Below are 26,940 nucleotides of genomic sequence, written 5' to 3'. Positions count from 1 at the left end.
CTATGAGGTCAGAGTCCAGGGTCAGTCCATGTATAGTCTTTAGGTAGTGGCTTAGTCCCTGGAAGCTCTGGTTGCTTGGCATTGTTGTACATATGGGATCTCGAGCCCCTTCAAGCTCTTCCAGTTCTTTCTCTGATTCCTTCAACGGGGGTTCTATTCTCAGTTCAGTGGTTTGCTGCTGCCAAGCCTCATTTCTTATACAGCAGACAGAGAAGAAGGAAAGAAAGGAGGATTTGGGAGGAGTCAGAGACTTTTAGCCACAGAGATGTGAGAGACGAGTAGGAACGTTATCCCATAACGTTACTACTGACGTGGCAGGAAAAAAAAAAGTGTACTTGAAAAATTTCAAGAAAACTTTATTGAAATCCACTCTGTACAGAACACGTTAGCAAGTAGCTAAACCCTGAGTCTGCACAGGCTGGGTCAAGATGTATTCACTGAAACATTATGAGCATGAACCCTGCTAGCAAAACAGGCTTCAGGCCTCCAGGGACCTTTGTGCAAACTGTAAAGAGCAATGTTTTGCTGCTCAGACCCGCCGAAGTCTGTAAGTGTGGGTGGTGACTACTCCATGCCTTACAGACACACCACGTGCTTTTCAGCATCAGTTGGTCTTTGTCCTTCTTTGAAAGGGCCAAGCCATGCCCACTGGGGTATCTGCAGACTAAGGTAGCCTCAGAGTTTTGCGATTGCTGCTTTTCCTCTTTTCATGCCAGTCATGAGCTGAAAGAATTCCAGCCTTCCTTCTTGCATTTCATCAATGTAGCTGCTCTACACGGAGATCATGAACCATCTGTTGAGTACTGAGGTGGCTAGGAGGCCGAGTTGCTCTTTGAATGAACTTACTGCTGATGCAATTGGGGTTCAACTTCCTCCAGGTTGATCGACTCGTCAACACCACTGTCCTGCTTGGACTCACAAGTCTTTCTGCTGGGTCTGCAATGAAAACATAGGGACCGCTCAACAATACCGCAATGGTTCCATGAGGTAGCCTTTACCAAATAGAGTCTTCCAGAACATTTCATGTCCCTGGCATTCTCGTCTATGTGTGTGCATATTTAAGAGTGAGGTCTAGCCATGAGAAAGATTTGATACGTTTAACAAGTGATTATGGTATATAACCTTGAGCCAATCATGACAGAAAGCATTCTGTAGGTTTCCTTCTGATCTGTTCAGTCAGATGCCTTTATTCCACCCCGTTGGTCCTGATCATCGATTGTTTAGCCTTTCTTCATCCCAAACTTCACCTAAACAGGATCACACAATGCACAATCTTCTCTTGCCTCCATTCAACGTACAGCTTTTGAAATTTGTCTCTATGACTAGGTGGTTTTTCCCTACATGACTGTATCTTGTTTATGCAGACGGATTGTCTCTGATTAGTAATATGTAGCTGTATATTCTCTCTATATATTTTGTGTCAAATGTATATTTTAGAAATATTTATATTTTCCCCAAGTTTGTGACTTTTTGTTTTCTTGACGAAGTCCGTGGGCGAATACTTTAATTTCGATGAAGTTTACTATATTCCTTTACCCGTTTCTGTTTGTACTGAATCCTACGGAAAAATACTTGCTTAACCTAAAGATTCAAAGATATTTTCTTTCAGAAATGTCTTAACTTTAGCTCCTTTATTTAGTCTATAATCTATCTTACTTTGTGTAAATCATATTCTCCCTCCTAAATTCTAATTATTCCAATACCAGTAGTTGAAAATATTTCCCTTTCAGCATGGAATTGCCTGGTATTTTTTAATCAAAAGCAATTAGCCATTTGATTTGATTTGATTTTTTTTTTTTGCCCTCTTTTTCCCTCACTGACTGACATCCCTGTCCTTTCATCAATGTCACACTGTCTATGACCATTCTTTCAGAACTGTTCAGGTGTCTCTTTTTTTGAGATACAGGTCTTACCCATGTAGGCCAGGCTGGCCTTCAACTCAGTCGTCCTGCATCTGTCTCCTGACTGCTAGGATTGTGGCCCTGGATCACCACACCTGATTCCACTTTCATCCTTACTTTTCAAAATCATGTTACCAGCCGTCGGTTATTTGCATTCCTCCCTATCTTTGTAGGGTCGGTCTTTTAATTTTTACTAATCAGTCTTCCTGGCTTTCGATTTAGACGGCTTCAACCCATTAATGAATTTGGTTAAAAAAAATGGCGCCTTAATAATATCTTGTCTCCTAATCCCTGAACCTAGTATATGCTTCCTTTTAATTAGGTCTACTTCAATTTCTGTCCACAGTAATGCTAGTTCTAGGTATTGCGTTTGTTTTGTTAAATGCAGAGCCAAGCCTTTGTTATTATTTGATGATCCTAGAATCTGCCATTAAACATTTTCTCTGGCCTGGAGGTGGCGGTGGTAGTGAAGGCCTGTAATCCCAGCACATGGGAAGCAGAGGCAGGCAGCTCTCTGTGAGTTCAGGACAGCCTTTCTTGAAAACCAACCAAACAAACAAATGAACAAACAAAACCTCTCAGTGTCTGTTTATTGTTAGCATATAGAGAATACTGAACCTTCATTTTTTTGAACTTGCACCATAAGGCTCTGTTATGGTTAGGGTTATTCATTCTAATAGCTGTTTGATAGTTTTTAAAGTCTTCTCTGCAACCATGATCATGTTATTTGCCTCAAAGATAGAAATATTCTCCCCTTTTCCTTTCCACTCTGTAGGCCTTTCTTTGAGTCTTCCCACACTGGCCAGGACTTTACAACACAGCGCTAAACAAAGGCAGTACCCATGGGCATCTTTGCCTCCTTCCCGGTCTTAATGCAAGAGCAATTTTCCTTTATCACAACCACACTATCAGAGTGATTCTGGCAGATGTCCTTTGTTGGTTTGAGAAATCCCCCCTTGGATTCCTAATTCATGAGCATCTTTCTTTCTTCTTTAAAGTTATGAATGGATGTTAATTTTGTCAAAAGCCTTTTCCATGTCCATCGGCAGAACCACATGGGGTTTCTTTCAGTCTGTTTGTGTAACTGTCACTCCTTGGGTTTTTGAGTGGTCCATTTTCTTATCTTCCTAGAACATGCTCTATGTTCCCATGCTGTAGCATACTTGTAATATATGACTAGATTTTAATTTCTAATTTTGTTAAGATTTTTGACATCTGTGTTCTGTGTATCATATGGGATTCCTTTCTTGCTATGTTTTCTTAACTTGGGGTATCAGGACTCCCCTACCTTTAGAGCAGATTGGCCATTGACTATAGTCCGATATGTTGTGGGCAATCATAATGTTACCATTTCCCTGCTTGTAGTTACATTTATGTTTTTCTGTTGCTGATGTCCAATGTCTGGAAACACTAGCTTCACTCAAGTTTTGTCTGGTTTTCAGATGTTTGTGTCAGAGAGCAATTCATGAAACAGTTGAGAGGAAACAAGTCTGTTTCTTCCACACAATTTCAGGAGAGCATTAGTAGTTAGACAGACTGTTCGTATGTTCCTCATATTTCTAGTCTCCCATTCTGAGAGCCATTCTGGACTACAGTTTGAGTGTGACCTTTGTGGCTGGAGACAGCTACTCCTTCCGATAATTGAAAGCAGCCTCCCTCCCCTTTCTCTCCCTCCCTTAGGTCTTTCCTTGGGTTGAACATTCTTTGGTTATTTGATGCCCTGTTTTCAATGTGGTCTAACCCCTAAAGCTAGACTTTCATGCACCTTGAAGCACATTGTGGGGTGAAGGACAAGTTGAATAACCTTTAAAGGTGGGTCCTGATTAGAGGGAATTTGGTCATAGGGGCCACACTTGGGAGAATTAATATGCACCCATAGGAGTAAGTTAGGTCTCAGGGACTGGCATTGTAGAAGCAGGTTGTTATAAGCTCACCTTGGTGTCTCTTTTGCATACACAAACACACACACACACACACACACACACAGTTCTTACTCTGCCATCTGCATGTCACAATGCAGCACACCATAGCTGCCCGACCCTGCTCTGCCCCAAACCATAAACCATGATGAACTTTCCCTTAAGGTATCAAGCCTTTGGTATCTTATTTTAGTCATACAAAGGAACAGCATTTGAGCTGTTTCTTATTTGAGCTCCTAAATTCTTTATGAATCTGATTAGATTTTATAATTGCCCAACTTCCTCTTTAAAGTATGGTGCTTTACAGCTAAGTACGGTGTCTCAGGTAAATATAGAACAGAAGACAGTAAATGGTCTTTTCATGCCCATGGCAAAGGCAGCATAATCACAAGAAGCCTCAGTTTAAAAATGAAAGCACACAGAAGCTGCGAAGTGTGACACACACTTTTGGAATGGATGTTAACGTCAGCATCTGGTACTGTGACATCCCCAACTTTCAGTTTTAAACTCTGAGGGGGTTTCTGTTTAAATGATGATGAAAATGGGTCACCTCGGAAAGGACACTTGTTCTTCAAGAAATTTTAACTAGCCAGATGTGGTAGCACGAACCTTTGGCCTTAACACTCAAGAGGCAGAGGCAAGAGACAAAGATGAAACACTGGGAGTAAGTGATGGCAGCTATCCGAGAGCCCAGGAAAGCACGGCCTGGCCTACATAGCAAAGTCAGTGCTAGCTAGCACCATGTAGTGAGACTTTGTTTGCAGAACACAAAAGGGTAACTTTAAGAACTGATACTCTTCTAACTTTGCTGTGTGGAGGCAAATTGTAAAAACTATTAGCTTCATGAGCACTAGTATATACATTGTTTTTAGTTGATCCAGTTCCCCAATGGATAAACCGATAGGGTAACTTCAGATTAGATGAAGGCAATAATTCATAATTACACACCCCTTCCTTTTTCTTTCTTATTAATCCAGGACTGGGGTAAGAAATCACCTAGAATGGACTTGGTATTTCCTTTTTACTCATTTAGATGGCCTAAATGGGATAGGCAGAATTAAGAAATGAACCCTGGGCAGGGCTTTTAGTGCCAGGTTAGTTGTTTTGAAGGCTCTCGTCTGAGAAGTAGATTAATGTCATATTTGGAGGAGGTTCCATTCAGGGATATATTTCTACTGGTTGGAAGTGAACTTAGGTCTTTGTGGATGGGTCATGCTCACTCCTGTCTTTATCTGTTGGCAGAATTCAGTTCTCTGAGGTTTTAGAGCTCAATGGACTTCTCACTTCTTAGCTGTCTGTCAAGTGAGGACCATGTCTAGCCTCTAGAAGTGATTCAAATTCCTTGTTTAGAGCCTTCTTTTCCCAAGCTCCAAGCCAACAATAATGACTGAGCTTTCTCCAAATCCCACAACCCCTCTTCTTTTGGCATAGCTTTCTGACCTACCTAGGTAAGTTTTTGTGACTCATCTAAATTTTTTGCCTTATAAGGTAATATATAGAGGGTCTGGAGAGATGACTTAGTGGTTAAGAACACTTGATGCTTTTGCAGAAGACCCTGGTTCGGTTCCTAGCACCACAGGGTACGTTATAGTTACCTTTAACTCTATCTCCAGTGGACCTGGCATCCTCTTCTGGCCTCCAAGGGCACCAGGCAGGTTATGCAGTACACATAGACATGAGCACAAAATGCACAAACATATAGAATAAAGATACATACATATTTTAAAGTAGCATATAGTTTTAGATTTAGGAAATGGAAGTTTTGAAAGGAATGCTAATTTACTTATTTTGGTCAAGACTAGAAAAATCTGCAAAGCAAAGAAAGTTACTACAGAACTGTTCTGCTCATCTTTTACCTACATGGCTTGGTTATTCATGGTATGTCTCTTTCTTGGATGACCAAACTCACTGTCTAAGTGTCTGACCAAATAACTTTTGCTATCAATAATTGTACACCATTCTTTTGGGGATATCTGTGTGCTGGGCTCTCTTGTTCCCTGCCTTCTGATGACATAGTTTAGTGTGACCATCTTACCCACACATTTAACTTCCCTATGTCACCCCGCAACTTCTTTTTTCATGTATACATATCATCTTTGACTTTCTTTATTTTATTATTTATTATGTATGAGTACACTGTTGCTGTCTTCAGACACACCAAAAGAGGACATTACAGATGGTTGTGAGCCACCATGTGGTTGCTGGAATTTGAACTCAGGGCCTCCGGAAGAGTAGCCAGGGCTCTTAACCACTAAGCCATTTCTCCAGCCCCATCTTAAGACATTCTTATCTAGTCTTAAATATTTCTGGTTGCCTTATGGGGAAAGAAACATCTCTTTCTTTTTTGCTCCATCTCTCTTTTGTTTCTGTTGCAAGCTGTTCATTACATTATGAAAAGAAACTTGGGGAGCTACTCACTCCAATCTAGAAATTGCTTCTACTTATGGCTAATTCTTTAAGTGCTATTAGAGCCTGAGCCATTGAGAGAAAGCTGCCGGCTAAACAAACACCCAAATAAAAGCGGAAGTAGCATACAGCCTAATGGATATTATACCACACCCAGAAGCAAAAGAAATCCATTAAAAAGCAAGGTAACATGGTACCTCCAATAAATCATAACTCCTTAGCTTGTGAACACAAAGATATTTGGGGCAAACAATTGAAAAGCCTACTTATAAAAATGATTAATGACCCCTAAGAAGGCATAAACGACTAAACAAATTATTTAAGGAAATGAATTCAGGACATGAATGAGAAAATCAAAAGCATACATTAAAAAAAAAAAACTCAAAACAGATTTTGAGAAAGAAAATGAACAGAACTGCCGGGAATGAAAATCCAATGAGTTGAATTTAAAAAGCCCCGTGGAGGGGCTGGAGAGATGGCTCAGTGGTTAAGAGCACCGACTGCTCTTCCAGAGGTCCTGAGTTCAATTCCCAGCAACCACATGGTGGCTCACAACCATCTGTAATGGGATATGGTGCCCTCGTCTGGTGAGTCTGAAGACAGCTACAGTGTACTCGTATACATTAAATCAATAAATAAATAAATAGCCCCGTGGAAAGCCACCAGACTACATAAGGCAGGTGAGACTGAGGGGGAGCATCAGGGCTCAGTGGTAAAAGTGCTTGCCATACAAGCACCAGGACCCAAGTTCAAATTCTTAAAGCGATGTAAAAACACGGATGAATAGCCGGAGAATCTGCAACTCCGATGCTTCTGTGGAGAGATAGGAGCCGGAGACAGGAGAATCCTTACAGCCCCTGAGCCCGCTAGCTTGGTGTACACTGTGGAGAAACAATGATGAGGCAGGGCATGGGGGGTGCAGGCCTTTAATCCCTGCACTTGGGAGGCAGAGGCAAGCAGACCTCTGTGACTTTGAGGCCATTCTGGTCTACATAATGTGTTCAACTGGCACTGGCAAGAAACCACAAACAAAAAAACCCCAAACCAAACAACAATAAACATAGGACTATGTCTAACTCAGAGGTGAAGGATCTCAAAATGAGAACATTAAAACACTGAAGAGAAAAAAAACTGAAAGGAGATACTAGAAGAAGGAAGGTCTTTTGTGCTCACAGGCAGGTTGGAAAATGGTTGAAAATGGATATATTGCCAAAAGCACTGTATAGATTCCATTCTATCTCATTAAAACTCCAATGACATTGTCATACATAGAGGAAGAAATTCATAAAATTGTTATGAATATAACATAGCTGGAACACATCACAGTATCTGCTCTCAATCATATTATAGTGTAGGCATAGTTACAGAACCAGCGTGACACTGGCATGAGACGAGACAGGTAAGCCAATGGAATGGAATAAAGGGCTCGGAAATTAGCTCATGCAGCTGTACGCTATTTTTGTTAACAAATGTGCCAAAAACATGTATTAGAGAAAAAGAGAATAAAACGACACCCAGAGAACTAGATATCCACATATTGACCACAACTGGACCTCTCTTTTGCACCTTGTAAAGAAAAATCTTTTTAAAATGGGTGAAGATCTTAATTAAAAGAAACTGACTTCTAGGACACCATAGAGGAAAACATAGGATAAAAACACTCGAGGTAGGGCCAGACAAGAACTTTGGAAAAGGACTCCCTTAACTCACTGAGCAGTAAAGCCAACAATAGGGCGGGGAGACAGTCTACCCCACAGCAGAAACCTTCACCAACTGTACCACAGGGCGGGGAGACAGTCTACCCCATGGCAGAAACCCTCACCAACTGTACCACAGGGCGGGGAGACAGTCTACCCCATGGCAGAAACCCTCACCAACTGTACCACAGGGCGGGGAGACAGTCTACCCCACAGAAGATAACCCTCACCAATGGGTAGAACAGGGTGAGGAGACAGTCTACCCCACGGGAGATAACCCTCACCAATGGGTAGAACAGGGTGAGGAGACAGTCTACCCCACGGGAGATAACCCTCACCAACTGTACCACAGGGCGGGGAGACAGTCTACCCCACGGGAGATAACCCTCACCAATGGGTAGAACAGGGTGGAGAGACAGTCTACCCCACGGAAGATAACCCTTACCAACTATACCACAGGGCGGGGAGACAGTCTGCTCCACAGGAAATAACCCTCACCAACTGTACCACAGGGCGGGGAGACAGTCTGCTCCAGGGGAGATAACCCTCACCAACTGTTCACATAATAGGACAGTTACATAGAAAATAAACAAAGACCCAGTTTTGGCTTTTTCCTCCAGGTACACAGGCTTCACAGACACCTGAACTAAGTAGGGAAACCAGGCTTCCCCTGAACACTGTTAACACCTCCATTGGAAGAGAAAGGTGACCTGAATGACAATAACAATAACAAAAAAGGAGGAGGAGGAGGAGAAAGAAGAGGAAGAAGAGGAGAGGAGGAGGAAGAGGAGGAAGAGGGAGAGGAGGAGGAGGAGAGCATGCCAATCAACAGACCACTTTGCATACTTAAGACTTACCCAGTGCAGAAAAAAAAAATGAAAGCAACACACATACACAAATACACGGGCACACACACACACACACACACACACACACACACACCCAAGACAACACATCTTACACCCCAATCCCTAATCCCCTAATAGATATGCCTCTAATGAAGACAGCCTAAAGAACTTCCCCACAAAGAACTCCAGTAATTATAGCTATGCTCAGACAAGTCACAGAGGATGTGAATAAATTTCAGGAGGACAAAAAAAAAAAAAAAAAAAGCAAGCAAAAAGCTGAATGAAATAATGAAATTCGTCAGAGTCCCAAGAACATCCAAACAATACAGGTTATCGCTGCTGCTCATGGCTGCTCATCAGAACTGAGTAGTAAGAGTGCATTGCTGAAGACACAACATTCTGTGGTTTTAAGCCATAGAGAGAGCAATCTTGACTTGCCCAGGAGACTCTCTCCCTGCCGGATACCTTATATAGTGCTAGAAGGTGAACTATAGCAAGACTCTATGGAGATTACTAACAGATCTATCGATGGGATTTGAGGTCTGCTTTGCAGGGGTAAATTCATTTGTAGTGGGTGTGACCTGCATGAAGGAACTCACAGTCCCTGGGAGGGAATCTACTGATCTTGTTCTATTAAATGATTGTTATCAAACTTCCTTCTATTTATATTTATATCCATAGACTTATATTGCTCCCAACGCTGGCCAGAGAGGTTTGTTTAAGGGTAGTGATTAGTGCAGAGACACGTTGCTCAAAGTGCAGAAAGTAAGTGACTTTGTTTAGCCCTCAGTGAGACATCTGTATCTACCACTGCATTCCTACCCCAAGGCTCAGAGACCTTCAGAGAAGATGAGGCAGAAAGACAGTAAGAGCCAAAGGATAGAGAGGAGAGAGTGCTGTGAAATTCTGTCTTCTGGGTGTGGCATGACTGGCACACAAAAATCTTAGCAGCTGTGATGACCTACACAAGATCTGTACAAGGTCAAACTAGTCAAAATTCCCATCACGGACACAGGAGAGGCTTGGGAGTTCATGCCCCTCTTGAGAAGCTATTGGCATTTGGTGGCTGCTGGGGAGGGAGAGTCACTTACTTTTAGAAATGTGGCACTGCAAAGTTGTCCACATGTACCAGTGGATGACACATGGCTCTGTGTGTCTGGGTAGCACTAATCAGACTTAGTGGGTTAGATAAGTAAATACATGTTCAAAGGACAGATCTTTGTGGGGGGGGTGATGGGAGGGGGCTAGGAGAATGGAAGATAGGGTCTGAAGAGTGAATACGATTAAGAAACATTGTGTGTTGTATCCAGGTCGATTTTCAAAATAAATAAATAAATAAATAAATAAATAAATAAATAAATAAATAAATAAATATTTAAAAATCTAAATCTAAAAAAAAAAACCCAAATCACCCAATTAATAAATGAATTGGACAGTCATTTTTTTTTTCAAAGAACCAATGGCCAATAAGTAACTCCCCCTCCCCTCCCACACACACAACTTAACATCCTTAACCATTAAGGAAATATAGGTCAAAACTACAATGCACTACCCAGTCAACAATGGCTGTCATCAGAGGGGAAAATGCCAGAAAAGATACAAGGAAAGAGGCTTATTACAGTTTGTGGAAGTGAAAATTAGAGTGTCCACTAGAATGGAGGTTTCCTCAAAAGACTAAAAATAGAACTCCCACAGCTAATTACTATTCCTGTGTCTGTAACTGAAGAATTCTAAGTCTGCATACCACAAAGATAGTGACCATGTTTACTACGTCACTATTTGCAGTAGCCAAAATACAGAACTATCCACTGATAAATGGGGAAACAACATGAGTTACATACATACATATATATGTACCACAAAGTTTTGCTGAGCCATTGTTAAGAACATAATGATGTCATCTTAAAGTAAATGAATAGAGATTATCATGGTCAGCGAACTAATCCAGACTCAGAAAGACAATTGTAACATGTTTCCTGTCTCCCGGAAACTAGATCCAGCAACCGTCTGTCTCCTGAGGGTAGAAGGAAAATTATCAAGAAAAAAGAGCCGGTAACTGGTGGGTGTGTGTGTGTGTGTGTGTGTGTGTGTGTGTGTGTGTGTGTGTGTGTATCTGTGTGTCTGTGTCTGTGTCTGTGTCTGTGTGTGTGTTGGGGGGGACCAGAGATGACAATGGGGAGTGGAATGTATGTATGCAAAGTATAGCATTTGCATGTGTGAGTGTCACAACAAAACCCACTGTTTCACATTCTCATGTAAAAACACTTTCTTCTTCTTCGGGGTTGGAGACCAGACTTCGCTTGCACGTGCTGTGCACTGCTGAGCTACCTCCTCATCTTGTACGCTTATTAGAAACACATTTTACAGGGCGGTCTTCAGACAGGACAAAGACACTCATTACCTGCCGGGCTGGTTCTGCATCTTCAAACACTTTTTGACTGCTTTGTAGACGACCAGCAGAAAGAGACAGCACAGAAGTGAACTGGGACCTGCAATCTGGATCCAAGTCTTTCGATCAAACTGGGGCTGCGAAAAAACTAGAAATGACCACAAGTTTTCCATTAGTGAGAAACTCATTTATGGATGGTTTAAATTTACAGCTTGCCTGTCTGCCTGCTTTCCTTCCCTCCCTCCTTTCTTCCACCCTCCCTTCTTCCCTCCTTCCCACCTTTTTTTTTTTTTTGGTTCTTTTTTTCGGAGCTGGGGACCGAACCCAGGGCCTTGCGCTTCCTAGGTAAGCGCTCTACCACTGAGCTAAATCCCCAGCCCCTCCTTCCCACCTTTTGACCCTCCCTCTCTATCTGTCTCTGTCTATCTCTGATTTTGTAAGTCTGTCTGTCTCTGCTATCTCTCTCTCTCTCTCTCTCTCTCTCTCTCTCTCTCTCTCTCTCTCTCTCTCTCTCTCCCTGGGTTCTAGGGCCACAGGAACTTTGGTAATGGTTCCTTCATCCATCCCCATCTTGAAGTCACTCTCTAGATCACCTGTCATTTGGGCAAATAGAACTTTAAAGTATTTGATTATTACTTTTACTGAAGGAACCTCAGGCTTCCTCACCCTGCCCTTCAGTGTGTCTTCTGTGTTAGGAAACCTTTGCTATTTCGACATTCCCTGGAAAATCAGACCCCTGAAGGTCAGCAATTACCTCCTAGAGTAGGAAAACATAAAGTGCAGTCTCAGAAATTAATGAAAAATTGAGTAGTTCAGTTCATAGACAGTTAAAGAAACAGTCCTTCTGTTTAATCCTAAATTACAGAGAAACTAGGATCAAAAGACATCATAGTTTAGATATAATTTTTAGGCATGTGCTCTCTTCTTAGAATAGCAAGGAAAAGAATTATTGACATTGTGGACCGTATTTAATACCTTTTGAGTGTGTTCCTGTTTGCCTAACTTGAATCTATTTGGGATTTCCAATGAAAGAAGTCATGGCTCTTATAGGGAGACTTCTACCTTTCGATACACAAAAAGATACAGTAGCTATGGTGGTTTGAATAGCAATGGTCTGCATAGACTCATGTGTTTGAATGCTTGGCCATAAAGAGTGGCACTATTAGGAAGAGTGGCCTTGTTGGAGTGTTGCCTTGTTGAAGGAAGTGTGTCACTGCGGAGGCAGGCTTTGAGGTCTCCTATGCTGAAGCTATGACCTGTGTGACATACAGTCTCCTTCTGCTGCCTGTGGATCAAGATGTAGACCTCTCACCTCCTTTTCTAGCATCCTGTCTGCCTGCATACCATTATATTTCTTGCCATGACGATAATGGGTTGAACCTCTGAAACTGTAAGCCAGCCCCAATTAAATGCTTTCCTTTATAAGAATTGCTGTGGTCATGGTATCTCTTCACAGCGATAAAATCTTAACTAGGATAGTAGCTACCCTGTCTCTGGTCAGGGCATAGATTTAGGGACACAGATATACAAGCCCTTTGGATGAAGTACCTGGGGCTGAAGCACTGCTGAATGTGGTACCTGGGCAAGTTCTAAGATAGTTAACTAGTAGAGGTGAGTCATGATGAGCTTATGGTGTTCACCAGTGCCTGCTCACCTCTAGACAAGGGTGGGGAAACATAATGCTGGTGGTTAGCTGAAGATGATAGGTTTGAGGTACAGCTTAGAGTATCTTCTATATTTCTAGGAAATACTGCAGTAGGAGCAACTAGGACAGCTGGGTGACCACATTTTTTCCTAGATTTTCAGTGGCTGAGATATTGGAGCGAAAGGGAATCAGTTCTGGGAGAGGAAGTGGGCTCAGTTGTAAAACTGGCTGTGGGTGCTAGCCATGGGGGTGTTTCTCGGAGTTGTGTCCATAGGCCAAGTTACTGAGGGAGGCACCAGGATGAAGGATGAGGCAAAGCCAGGGGAGGCAGAAAGAGATGGATGGGTGCCATCAGAAGGAGCAAATCATAGTTAAAGGGCTGGAGAAGGGGCCACAGAAGGCAGGTGGCTGTGAGTTTTGGGGTGGGAGGGGGAGGGGAGGGGCCTCAGAATAGACAGTGATGAGCCTCAAGTGGGAACAGAGTGCCTTCATTCTAGGAGGAATGGTTGCTTGTCACAAGTGGGGTACAGGTGTAAGTTAGCTCTCTGTGGAACAAAGCTGGCACTGAGCTTCAACCTCTTCTCTCATCACCATGGAAGCCCATCAAGAAGATGGCACAAGCATGCCTTCATTCTAAACATATTTCCTACTCCTTATTGGGTACAGCTGATTCGCTGTGGTTCTCTCACCGGCTGAGCACACATGCTCTCTCATAGCCTTTCTGTGCAGAAAGTCACTGCAAATGTATGGGTCTTTCATGTAGATCTCTACCTCCCCTTCCCTTCTCTTTTAGTCATATTCACTAAGTCCAATAGTCTGTTTTACAGTAGGATAAGGGCCCCAGTGCCTTTAGGAGGGTTCGGCTGACTTTCAAAGATCTTGCCTGCCACCAAATGCTCACAGAACTGATTGTCAACTTGTTTTAAATTTAGGCAATTGTTTCCAGGAGCTATAATTTAGACTTGAGTTTCATCTTAAAAAAAAAAAAAAACTCGGTTTGTCATATATGTATGTCGTGGATTTCCTATTTTCCGGGAGAGTCTCAAGAACTGGAAGATATCTTTTAAGGTTTTAGAGAATCTCCAGAACTAGAAGATATCTTCTATCTGAGTTTTCAGCTTTATAGACAGCAATGACTAGAATGAGTTCACATGCACATTAAGTACCATAGGGTCTATACACAGTACATTTGTGTGTGTGTGTGTGTGTGTTTTAGTCAGTTAGAGGCTTCTTGCTAGGAGACATCTTCTATTTTGTGGCCACAGCATTTCATTGTCCTCCATCCAAGGATAACTCCAAAGACTGGGTCAGTTTCAGGGCTAAGACCATGTTTCTTCAAGTGTAGCTCAGAGGTTCATAGACTCTTGGACCTTGGATCATGCAAATGTAAGAAGAACCTTCTATTTGGCGCCTCCCTAGTGGCTGGCTGGAAGTTTTTTTTTTCCAGCAAGCAGTGAACACTGGATAATTGGGATAAAAGATCTGCATCTAACATCTTGTGAAATAAATAATCTTAGGAAGCAGCCTTACCCATATTGTGAGGTTTGGAGGAAATATTCATTGACTCCGTTTCCAGAATACACACAATGGTCATATTGTACACCCCATCCGGGAATGGAAGAGATAGGCTGATGGAGACACTGAACAGCTTTGTGACATTGTCTTGTGATATCTGCATGTTGTCGCCATACTCATTAGTTGAATTAGTTATCAAAAAATACATCTTTGTAGGTTTCGGGTATCCTTGCTTAGATGAGCAGGTCAAATTTATGCCAGTGTTTCTTGTTTCATTCTGAGCCTCCTCTATTTCAGGTTCACTGAAGTTGGCTGGAATCGAAGATGGATAGAAACAGTCAATCTCAACGTAGAAGTCTATACAAAGGAATGGCAAGTGACTGACATCCAGTTCTCTGATTGGAGTAGACCTGGCCATTTCAAGGTGTATACAGTGTGGGCCTCGGTTCATAGTGAGGGCTACATAATAAGTCTACATTTACCTTTCAAGAAGTCTACTTGCTCCTCTTGAGAGCCCTCTTGGAGAGACAGGCTAGCTAAAATGATCTTACCAAGGTCTATAGTGAGGCCCCCTACTCTAAGAACCTGGGTCTCAATGGAGACTTGCTCTAACTGTCTAGCCTACATTCCCACAGGGAAACATTCAGCTTCCCACTCAGGGATGAGGTAAATTTCCATCGAGAACTCACAGGGTTTATGGTCCTTGCATGCTCCGGGCCTCATCTTTAAGAACCTACGTGTAAGAGTAATAAGGGAAGTCTTTGTGTTTAAAAACTCAGAATGTTAGTTTTTGACACGACTATCATAATGTAACAGGGTGGTTCTCAACCTGTGGGTCACAACCTCTTTCGAGGGGGTTCATGTATTAGATATTTTGCATATCAGATATTTACATTATGATTTATAACAGCAAAATTACGGTTATGAAGTAGAAATGGAATAATCGTATGGCTGGATGTCACCACAACATAAGGAATTGTATTGATTAAAAGGTCACAGAATTAGGAAAGTTGAGAACCACTGTGCTATAAGAATTCATTCATATGGGGGCAAATTCAATGCTCTCTCCTCTTTGTTTTCCACTCATGTTTTCAGGGCTGAAGTGCATTGGCACAAAGATTCTGACCTGACGCATGTATGGATTCTTCGTATTAATTGATTGTTCAGTGTGAGACTGGAGAGACGCCTCAGCCATTAGAGGCTAGACTTCATAACCACAAAGAGAGTACCATGTATTCTTCCTAACAATGGAAGTCATTGCATGTCACCCTTTTTTTTTTTCAGTTCTGAAATATTGGTATGCTCCTTGAACATTCTGCTGATCCTTGGTGAAAATTACTAGATCCCATTCAGCTTCATCAACAATACATTTTGCAGTCATGAGTTAAGTTTAGTATACATACAGGTTCTAATGAACAGACAACCTGTTCTAAAGGCTTGTCTGAGACCCTCCTGAAGCACATCCTCCACAGTGCCTGCCACACACTGAGAACACAAACTTAGCACCTTGTTAAACGGAAGCCCTGTAGCCACATTTGAAGCAAGCACACTCAAGGAGAGCAGCACTCCATTCTGTGTCTGGTTTGGCCTGTCTTATCCTGTGGTTTTAGAAAAGGTTCATTCTAGGGGGATTATTGCTCAAAAGGTGTTGTTCTGTCTTTTCCAAGTTCATGAAGAATTTATCTGGGTCCAGCACAGCGTGCCTTGAAATGAATCTGCACTAGAGAAATACAAACTTACGTCCACACAGAAGCTGACACTTGTACAGGAGCTCGATTTGTCACAGCTTCAAACTGGAAACAACCCAGTATCTTTCAGTGATTGACATTATAATGTAATTCATCAATTAAAAAAATAAAACTTCCAAATTTTTGATACACTCAACTTAGATGAAACACAAAAGGCATTTTGCTGAATAAAAGAAGTTCATTGTAAAGTTTAAACATGCACATTCAGCTCCATTTATACGCTATTTTGGAATGACAGAACTCTAAGAGCTAAAGCAAGAGCCCCAGACTATTGTGGGTGAAAATAATCTTAGACTAAAAGGAGAACATAGAAGCAGTGGCCACATTGCCCATCATTTTAATCTGGCTGTGTTGCTTTTGTTCAGCTAGCTCTACTGTGTCTCTTAAAAAAAAAAGTCTCACTGATCCCCAAGAAACAAACCATCAAAGGACAAAGGGCTTTCAGTTCCCCACTCTCAGATCCCACATTCCCTCCAAATGAACTCCCTAGGAGTGGCTCTCTTCTGCCTTCTTTTCCAGTCTGTTGAATACCCACCCTCAATGTTTCTTTGCTCACAGATAGTCTCATCTGAACAGCCAACAATCTAAACCCGGCATTGACCACATACCGATCACTGAGAGCTCTGTTTCCCACTGCTGGAGGATAATTGATCCCGTGGGTGTCTTTTGCTGTATAAAACAATCATACAAGCCCGTGTCCTTGATCTGAACATTGTGAAGTCGTAGAGCCTGGTTATCCCTATCAAAGCTTGTGCGGCCCAGGTACTTGGCATTCACGTTATCAAGTTTCTCTGCGCCCAAATAGTGTTCGTACAGAACCGACTTTTTCCGGTCCTGCCAAAATACTACGAGCTCACTCGGGCTTATGTTTTGAGCCTTTGTGAACGGGCACGGCAGGTATGCAGTGCTATTGAAGTAAGCTTGCCTCTTCACAGGAACAGCATCTAAAATAGAAAAACTGAGAATTAGGAAAGAGGAAGCAAGAAGGGGAAGCGCCGTTGCTCTAACTCGGCACCCAGCCGCCAGGTCGTCGGGTAGTGATAGCACTGGATGCTAGCTGGATAGTACTGGAGAGCTGTATGCTAGGATCCGGAATAGGGCATCCACGCTGGACGTCTGGAGCTTAGACCTTTGCTCTTGCTCCACTATTCACGTGTATGGGCTGCAACCTTTGGGGATCTCAGTTTTCTCACCCATTTAAGGAGGTGGTCTGAAGTAATGTTCTAGGATTCTTTCTGGTAATGTGCTTCTGCGAATTTGTAAACCAGAGCATCGACCAAGGTTGTTATAGGCCTCCATAATTGCTACAACGTCCCCTAAACCCTGCCTGCCCCATGCTATCCCCTTATGCTTTGGTCTTCTATGGCGTTTTCTTTTTTTAAGATTGTTGATGATGGTAACACACGTGCCGCCTTTTATTAGTCTTCATTAAGTTGGGAGCTCCACTAAGTCACCTCTTTGACCTTCAACTAGTTCCTGCTCCCATAGCTGCTATTCCCAGAGCCAGAAAAGGGGTTCTGAAATGACTCAAGTGTCAAGTGATGTCTCTATTCTCAGTGACCTCTCTAGGATCTTTCAGGGACAAGAAAGGAAGCTGGGCAAATGTAACGGCTCTTGGGAGATTATAGTGGTCAGGATATTTAAGGAACACGAGTAAACTGCTGGGAGGAAACTATAGGTGGGAAGGTGAGGATGTATCTTGCCATATTGCAGAAACCTCAGAGAAACCAATGGCTACTCCCAGGCTGCACTGCCCTGGAAACTTTTAGAACCCAACAGGGGCATGATGGGAAAGTTCAGAGAAAGGACACAGTGGCATAAGGCAACCTGTGGGACCTTTCGACCTTTCTCTGGGCCACAGAATTGCCGGAGGTTCAGCAAAGAAAAAAGAGGAAGGTGAGAGGTGAGAGGTGAAAGGTGAAAGGTGAGGTGGGTGTGTCTTTTTTTGGATCCTATGAAGCTAGATGCTGCCATGGGGAGTAGAGTCTTCATTTTAAAAAAAAAAAAAAAAAATTGTCCTTTCGGACTTTTGAAAGGGAGGAAAGGACGGTCAGTGGTGGGTGAGGGAGATGAGAGAGAAATCCCACTCAAAGTGAAAATGGGACCTAAGGAAAATGAACTGCATTTGGCTTTCCACTACACCTCTGCTAATCTCTTAAGTGAGAGGCAAGAGTGCCACCTACTGTACGTGTTGGCCGTTTGGTGAGAGCTGACGAACTCTGTGGAGGGCAGAGCACATTCTGGTTTGGGTCTAACTTATTGTGCTTCTGGGCAGATGATCTACTGGAGAAGCCGAGCAGGAAGCTGAAGCGTTGACCAGCCTTGGGCTGCTGTGAGGCTCTGGCTCAGCTCTTAGGTGCACTCCCTGGGTCTAGACGTGAACTCACTGAGTTTCTTACATCGGCTCGACACACAGATTTTAATTTTCTTCTGTAGAATCCCAGAATATCTACTTTCCTTTTCATCCACTTCCTCTCCGGCTTCTCCAAGCCAGCCACCCTCACTTCATCTTCCCTCAGCTCCCTCTTTACCTACCAATAAAGAGTAGACCAAAGCCATTGCACTGTCTGGTTCCACACAAGGTCTGAATTAGAACTTTTACTAAAATCTCCTATTTGGGAAGCTGAGAGGATCAGAGCCATACTCATTTCTACCCTCACCAACTCCCTTCTCTTCCCCACGGGGAGGAAACTACTCTAGCCATTCCGAGTGGAACTGAAAGTATTTCACAGTCTACACACTTTGGTTTGTCACCAGACCCTGGTAGTCTTGATGTCACTCTGAGCCAGGCAGACACGTCCTTCACTGTGACCATATGGGGAAGATTTGACTCAAGGTCTGTTCTTTCCCAGTGACTTCAGGACTCCACTATTATGGTGGAGAATTTGGGGCCTCAAAGCAAGTGAACTCCCTGGAATTCCATTGGTGGAAAGCACTGAGAAATCCTCCCTCTTCTAACACTTGGGCTGAAGAAATGGTTTAGACTTAACTGTGACTGATTGTTATGATACGGCCGGGAGCCAATACTCAGGAATTCGGCTATATATCTCCCCAGTCAGGAAACAGTGATCAAGAATACTAAAGGTCCTCTGCTGAAAGAAACTGTCGGAGTGTCCCATGGAGCCTAAAGGCTGAGCACCGTGTGAGTCTATGACCCTACCAGAATGCCAGTCTTCCCTGGTCAGGATCCCAAACTCAGGTCACGCTTTCCCCATCCCTTCTGCATTTACTAGGCTTACCACACTCCAAGGTATTTGTTCTTTCTGTAAATTTCACCCAAAGCCTTTCTAGGCCCGCTGAAAGCCCCCTCCCATTGTACTAGATCCCACTATAGCTGACCCTCTTCAATAAATATTACCCTAAATGTCCTTTCCATGAAATCTGGTTCTACCCAAAAGACTCCATGTGGCTCACAAGACACTCGAGGCTTCCTCAGCAAAGGTCGTGAGCAGCCCCTCTCCACTCAGAGGTGTCTCCTAGCTCATGGTATGAACCACTAATTATTGGTCACTATGTTTTCATTCAAGGAGGATTTGGACATTATATTCAAGGCTGTTCTTCCTAACCAATCTCAACATAACTGGCAAGATAATCGAACAGTTTACTCTTCAATAAGGAACCTGCCAACAACCTTGTGTCAAAGTTCCTTGAGTTCACCAACCACAGAGACCTTCATCTACAGACCATTCAGCAACCTTCTGCTTCCTACCACACAGTCCTGAGCAATGTCCTGAGGGGCATAATGTCTCAGATCTGGCCCCCTGTGATTTCCCCCAATTTTCACTCTTACTTTCTTCATAGTTGTTCTTCGAGTTCATTGAGATGTTAGCTCTCTTAGACCTCCATCTTTGATCTCACAGTGTATTATTCCTCCAAAAGAATTCTTTGTGATGAGGTAATTCTTATCTGGTTTTGAACAATGTGAATCCTCGACAAGTAGTAAAAATGACCAAGAAACTGGTTCAGTTTTTACAGTGTTGGAGAGAGAAATTGAATTTTCTCATCTCATTTAATTATAAGTAATTAATGCTTAATGAGTCACATATGGATAATGGCTATTATATTGGACAGCACAAAAAAAAATACATCTTTTTAACCATTTCTCGCCAGTTAAAAGTCATTAAATGTGCCTCTTGGCCCCAATGGAAGTTTTACTAAAGAAATTACCTTTAAATCTACAGATCTGATCTTACAACTGGGTGGATAAGCACCCTTACAGGAAATAGTTTTATTGAACAGATAGGTAACATTCGAAATTTGCGATGCTTTGCTTCTCTGAACATGGCCTCCAGTCTCACCATTCTGTCTCAAACAGGTCCCCTCTGACCTTGCTTTTCATTTCCATTAGATTCCCCAGTGAATAGAGACAGCTTTCTCCCCTCAACATGTCTCACTCCTGTCTCTCCTGAAGCTTTCCTGACCAAAGGTACTAGCAGTTTCCGTGCTCTTTTTGATGTCACTCCACCTTGCCATTGCATCAAAAGTAGCACGGCTTTGAAATCCAGCTTCCTTGGAATTAACCTCCTCAGTTTGACTTTCCCTTTACTCTGGGATTTATTCTGTACACCCATTGATTCAACTCTCAGGGGTCAGCTACAAGCTGAGTATCTCCAGTCCACAGCCTTCAGTGGAGTCCCAGACACCACATCCAATGGCTTGTTGGATGTTTTTACATAGATAGTGAACATGAAACGAGAGTCTGAGGCTGTTTTATGTACATATATTTAAGTGAAGAAAAACTCTCCCATTCCAGGGTTATTGTTGACCAGTGCTGATCAGGTGAAGTGAGAAACCTAGAACCTAGAGAAGCCCCAGACAAGAAGAGAGCAATTGCCACATATCCAACCAGGCATGGTGGATGTGCCTGTGGTCATAGTTACTCAAAGGCGGGGCTGGAGGATCCCTAGAGCGAAGGACCGATGAGATGGCTCAGAAGGTTACTGTACAAGCCTGGTAGCCTGAGTTTGACCCTCAGGACCTGCATAAAAGTGGAAGAAGAGAACTGACCCACAAGGTGGTCCTTTGCTACACCCATAGCCATTGATCAGGGGCAGCAGCAAAGGTATCTAATTTCCAGGCAAATCGGTGTGAGAGGTGTAGGGGGCAGGGCAGAACTATGCTGCTCTATGTGTTACGTGTCGTCATAAGTTACCAGCCTTGCCATTTTCCCCCTGTGGATTATTAGTGCCAATTGTGTCTCCTTTCTCTCTTTGGCTGCCTGCCCTGGGGTAGGTCTCTACTCCATAGCTCAGGAAAAGACAGATTCATTTCAAATAGATTTTTTCCTATGTTTAAAAACGGGTGGCTTTTGATTTAATAATGCACTCTAAGACCATATAGTTTTGTTCATAAGCACTTTTGTGTGGGTCATCTACTGGGCATAGACAGCAATGTCCTCACCCCAAGAAAAGTGTCTCTCCCTCAGTAGCCATCTTCAGCTGGGGATTGGAGTAGCCCTTCCTTCCTATTTTCTGCTGGAACTTTTTAACTCTCTTGATCTTATGGTCGTCTTGCGCAGATAACCAGAGCTTCTGGGAGTTCACATGTGAAACAGACACGTCCTGTCAGGGGCTGGTGGTCACAGAGCTCCCCCCATCCTCTGGCTCTTAAATTCTTTCTACCCCTCTTCTCTCCAGTAGTGTTTGCTGAGCCTCTGGGATTGGGGTTGTGGACATAGCGGTTCCACCTATGTGTGTTCAAAGTTGAGAGACAGATGGGAGGCGTTTTGGGGGGACTGGAGGGAAGGAATTGATACATTTGCATGCATGTTTGAAATTAAAAACAAGCTAAAGAAGTATATTTGCCAATGATTATACATGACTAAGACAGTGAAGAGAATGAGAGGTCGGAAACGGATGCTGGCTGTTTTGTCACTGCGTTCATTGGTGAGTGAAGTAGTGACAAGGTCATTTCTTAGCGGGCGATGCCGTCTGCCTGCCGCCTTTACATTTGTTCTTCCTCAGCTGTATCCCCTTCTCATACATCCCCTGACTATAATGAAACCTAATCAGTTATCACTTAAGACTTTCTTTCTTATGGTTTCAATATCATTGACTCTCTTTTCAGGAGCTAGGAGTTTCCACACAGTTTCAGAGCAGGGTCAAAAGAGAAGTAGCACCTGTCCTTGGTTTTGATGGGTTTTTCAGTTTTACCTACTCACTTTCAAAGGGCTGAGTCCAAAGGTTTGGGGACAAGGAAGATGTCTCAGTTAAGCTGCTACCGAATATTTGTTTCTAGAGCATTTCTCTCCCAGATCATAAAAGCTAAGCTTGCTATTCTAACTGGCAGTGCTAAGGCCTAAGACTTAAGGACAGTTGGGGCGTGGCTTATGATAGAAGCAGGAAGTGAAGGAGGCAACGTGTAAACAAGGAAGGATCAAGCTGAAGCAGTATTATCCACCAAAGCTATTTGAGTCACCCAAAACCAGAGCTGGCTACTTGTAGTTGCCTCAGGAGCAAGAGTTAGGAGATATAACCTGAGATCTTACATCAGTGACTTCAGCCTGTGCTGCTGGGCATGAATCTGACCTCTCTCATTAGCAGCTGTGTTGAGCTTGAGTCAATTACTTAGCTGTGTCTGTGCTTGGAGACCTTGCCTTAAAATGAGGAATTATGACAAGATCTAATGCAGTAAGTTATTGGGGTCTTTAAATGAATTGCTACTTGTAAAGTGCTCAGAACAGGACTTGAACTAAACACACACACACACACACACACACACACAGACATATACACAAAGGCACACACATGCACACATGCATACACACAGGCAAACATGCATGCACACACACACATATACACGATACACAAACACCATACACACACACACAGAGAGAGAGAGAGAGAGAGAGAGAGAGAGAGAGAGAGGAGCATGCATGCCCACAAATGCGTACACACACACAGAGGCACATACACAGAGAGACATATTCACAACGGCACACACATGCATACACACAGGCAAATGTGCATGCAGACACACACAGACATGCATACACACACATTGAGACACATATAGATACACAGACATACACACACACACACACACACACACACACACACATTATCTTTATCTCCCTCACCTCTGATATTTATGTGTGTGCACATTGCCTTTCCATCTCCCCAGGAGCTGAGGAATGAAAGCTGTCATTGTCACCTGTACACATCACACTGGTGACCTCAGAAAGCCTTGGGTGCTAAGCAGAAAACACAAATCACAAAAGGCCCATCTCTATCTGCTGAGACCTGAGGGAATATCTCTTCACAACACTCACCTCCTCCTCCTCACCCTGCCAGGGCTGGGGACAGAGGCCAAGGGACCTGTTGTGCAACTATTACGGAGGAGGAGGTTTTGTGGCCGAGCTGGTTAGTCAGAGGCCAGGGGGACAGGGATGGCCTGCAGCTGCTGCAGGCGCTCCACAAGCTCGCCTACCCTGTCTGCTAGTCACCAAGACTCAGAGGGCTTCCCTATCAGCGCTGAGGTGGAGAAAATGAGTACAGGAAAGCGTGGGCCAGCAGAAACAAAATGGCATTCCATTGCAGGACCTCCAGCCACTTGCTTATAGGTGCATCCCGGATTGCAGTGAGCCAGGAAGGGCTGGATTCTGGAAGGCCTCACACTTCTAAACTTTAGGGAGCTTGTAAGGAAAAGACTACCCACAATTCAAATGCAAAATGTCACCCAGCAGGAGACTTCGATGGGCGGGGAAGGAGAGGCAATCAAATTAATTGTTGTTTTCTTATCCAAATCATACCAAGTCATAAGATATGTGATGCAGTTCTGGGACCCTCCTGCGGTCTTTAGGGGTTAGAAAGGGGGAGCCTTGCAAGCGGGAACACTGAAGCATGAGTTAAGTTAGCTTTAGAGTAAATTGGCTGGCATGATTATCTGGAGGTCCAGAGTCACAAAGCATGACCAGTACGGACTAGGGCACAAGCTAAGGAAGAAGGTTGTGGGTGGTGAACCAGTACTACAAGAAGAAGTTTTTGGAAGCTGTTTCCTAAGGGCTTGAGAATATTGAAAATGGGGACTGAAAAGACCAGATGTGTATGTGTGGAGTAGAGTCAGAGGCTTTACTGTCGTGGCCTTCTTTACTCCTCTAGGAGTCCTGGACAGGACACTCCACCTTGCACTGTGCGTCAAGATCCTGGGGGTTTGGTTGCTGGGGAGGAAGATGCCCAGACTGGAGACATCTGGTCATGGTCTTGAGCCTTGCCTACTCTCTAGGAAAGTTACTTGCCATGGAGTCTTAGGCAACTCTAGTCAAACGTGAGCAAACCATGCCAACAACTCTCAGGCCTGGGCTTGCAGTGGTCTGACTCGCTGGAAGACAGCAGAAGAACTCTAGGACTTTACACAGAAAAGGGTTCTTACCTGAGAGCAGATAGGCCAACACCGAGAAAAGGATTCCCAAGTACATGGTGCTGGAGTTGAAAAAGACAAGATAAAACCTAGTTAGAAAGTGAGACTGAAAACAATTGTTCACTGAAACATGACTTAGAAAGAATATTAAAATTCATGTAGGTTCTCATGTTCACTGAAGTCATTTCCCCCTTTTAGCTCCACACACAGGCCATATTTCCCAGCCTCCTTTGCAGTGAGGCAGGCCATGTTACTGAGGGCAGAAAAGATGGCTGCTGCTTCTAAACATAGTAACAGAGGTCTCCTCTCTCCTCCCTCTCCCCTCCTCCGTCCTCCCTCTCCCCTCCTCCCTCCTCCCTCTCCCCTCCTCCCTTCTCCCTCTCCCCTCCTCCCTCCTCCCTCCTCCCTCCTCCATCCTCCCTCCTCCCTCCTCCCTCCTTTTCCTTCCCAGGCTCAGGGAATCCTAAGGAAAAGACCAAGGACCAATACGATGCCCAAGTCTCACAAAGGCAGAGGCTTAGTTTTCAGACTGAAGCAGCATAAAGCTCTCCAACCCTCTGCACCCTTCCCGCAGCTGATCAGGACTAACATTAGCCAGATGTACTTGATGTTAGGTGACGAGGCTGTGGAACATTCTGCTGTAGGGCAAGCATTAATTACTTTTTTCAACCAATGCAGGGAATACAAGAGTGCACTGAGACACTTGAGTAAAACCAAACTTTCTTTGATTTTCCTGTGGTCTTCAAAGTTTAGCATACATGGAAGTCACCGGGACAGTGACACTTCGTTATGCATTTTTGACAGTGTTTTGAATTGAACCCAGGGCCTTGTGTTTGCCAGACAAGTGCCCCGCCAACTGAATGAATTTCTCAGCTCCCTCACTGTAATTTTTTTTAAAGCTGTGACAAAATACATACAATGTTTACTAGTCTGCTCATTTTCAGACATGCAGTAGCATATAAAAGAAATTTGCATCGTGTAACCATCAACGTCGCTGTATCCCAAAGTCTCGCGTCATTTTGCGAGATGGAAACTCTAGACTCTGTAAACAGTGCTCCGTCCTCCTTCTTCCCTCCTGCCTTTGTCTCAGAAACCACTTCCTGTCTCCACGGACCTGACGTAGATGTAAGTGGAATCATACAGTATTTAGCTTCCTGTGGTGGGTTTGCTTCACTTGTCACGGTGCCTTAGGGGCCCATCCATATTGCAGCCCCTGCTGGAATTTCCACACTTCTGACGATGCTCACACCGGGTTCAGTGTCTGCAGCCATGTGCAGATGGCTGCCTGAATTAAGTACATCCTTCAGTGCTGTGAAGGATGCTGCTGCGAACAGGAGCATTCAGATTTCTCCCCGGTTTTCTGCTTTCACTTCTTTTAGATACAAACTGAGAAGTGGGAAAGTGGGTCATACGGAGATTCTATTTTAAACCCTCTGAGGAACCACTCTCCTACAGTCCCCCACATTCCCATCAAAGGCGCCCAGTAACTGATTCCTCCATATCCTTGGCGGACATTTTTCTGACTTGTTCTTCCAAGTCTAATAAGCCACGCGTGTTTGGTGGTTTCCACTGCTATTTCAAAAACAAATTTCTCTTATGAATCGGAGTATCCCGCCAAATGATTAAGATGTTCGTATTTCTTACGCCACGCGTTCATCACGCAGCCCTCCCCCAACCCCCTCCCCGAATCCTGTTTTGAGTCTGACTTTCTCTTGTTAAGCTGTGGAAGCTTCCCCCCCACACACACACATAGAATATTAGCAGTGATAATGTTACAGGTAAGTTCGGCTGCCAAAATATTCGATGTTCGATGTACTAATGTCTGGTTCCCCGTAGTTTTTTTCTCCCTCTCTCCCGGTAACTGTAATGGATGTTAGGGTTTAGCATTGCCGGTTGAGCTGTAGCCAACACGGCATGACCGTGGAGCCTGGGGACCCCTTGCCCATATCTTCATATTAAGTCACTCACACTATCCTATTTATCATGGATTTGAAGGCTGGGGCCTCTTTATGTCTGAATTCCTACCTAAATATAGGAGTCTGTATAATACCTGAAAAGTCAGCACGCTAAATCTAATCAAAGAACTTTTCCCCACCTGACGTGTCAAACACACAGGGTCACAGAATCAAATGATCCTATGCTATAAACTTAACTTGATTAGTTTAACTCAGATGGAACCATTATGGCGGGGGTGGGGGGGCGTCTCAATCTGTGCGTCGTGACAAATGACCTTTTCACAGGGCTGCCTAAGACCATCAGAAATATCAGATATTTTTACATTGCATTTTATCACAGTGCCAAAATTGCAGTTATGAATTAGTAATGAAAATAATTTTATGGTTGGGGGTCCCTACAGCATGAGGAACTGTCTTAAGAGGTCATGGCATTAGGAAGGTTGAGATCCACCGAATAATAGCTTTCTGAAATCTAGAACAAATGGTCCCTGTAACTCCCTGGGTGGGGCAAAGCTCTGGCCCTGCCCAGGAAGTCCGTGCTATTGCAAACTTCTCCATT

General features: G+C 43.6%; 1 protein-coding gene and 1 long non-coding RNA gene across 4 annotated transcripts in view; one reads left to right on the top strand and one right to left on the bottom strand.

Moving 5' to 3' along the window:
• Positions 1–339: 339 nt before the first annotated feature.
• The window catches only part of Cd86 (CD86 molecule), a 58,614-nt gene continuing 32,013 nt past the window's right edge, over positions 340–26,940 (bottom strand). For all 3 annotated transcript variants that reach the window (XM_006248399.5, XM_039088600.2, NM_020081.2), the window contains 5 exon segments: positions 24,439–24,488; positions 16,677–17,012; positions 14,336–14,632; positions 11,173–11,308; positions 340–936 (listed from right to left, as the gene is read on the bottom strand). In XM_006248399.5, coding sequence (XP_006248461.1) covers positions 843–936; positions 11,173–11,308; positions 14,336–14,632; positions 16,677–17,012; positions 24,439–24,484 — 909 coding nt within the window. In that variant the 5' untranslated portion in view covers positions 24,485–24,488 and the 3' untranslated portion in view covers positions 340–842.
• Positions 14,618–16,204, top strand: LOC134481008 (uncharacterized). The gene is made up of 2 exons (XR_010056149.1): positions 14,618–14,744; positions 15,988–16,204. It is a non-coding gene; the product is annotated as an uncharacterized LOC134481008 (long non-coding RNA).

This window comes from Rattus norvegicus, chromosome 11 (assembly GCF_036323735.1).
Source record: "Rattus norvegicus strain BN/NHsdMcwi chromosome 11, GRCr8, whole genome shotgun sequence".
Classification (NCBI taxonomy): Eukaryota; Metazoa; Chordata; class Mammalia; order Rodentia; family Muridae; genus Rattus; species Rattus norvegicus.
The sequence above is the reverse complement of the archived record's forward strand: the minus strand, read 5'-3'. Positions and strand labels throughout refer to the sequence as shown.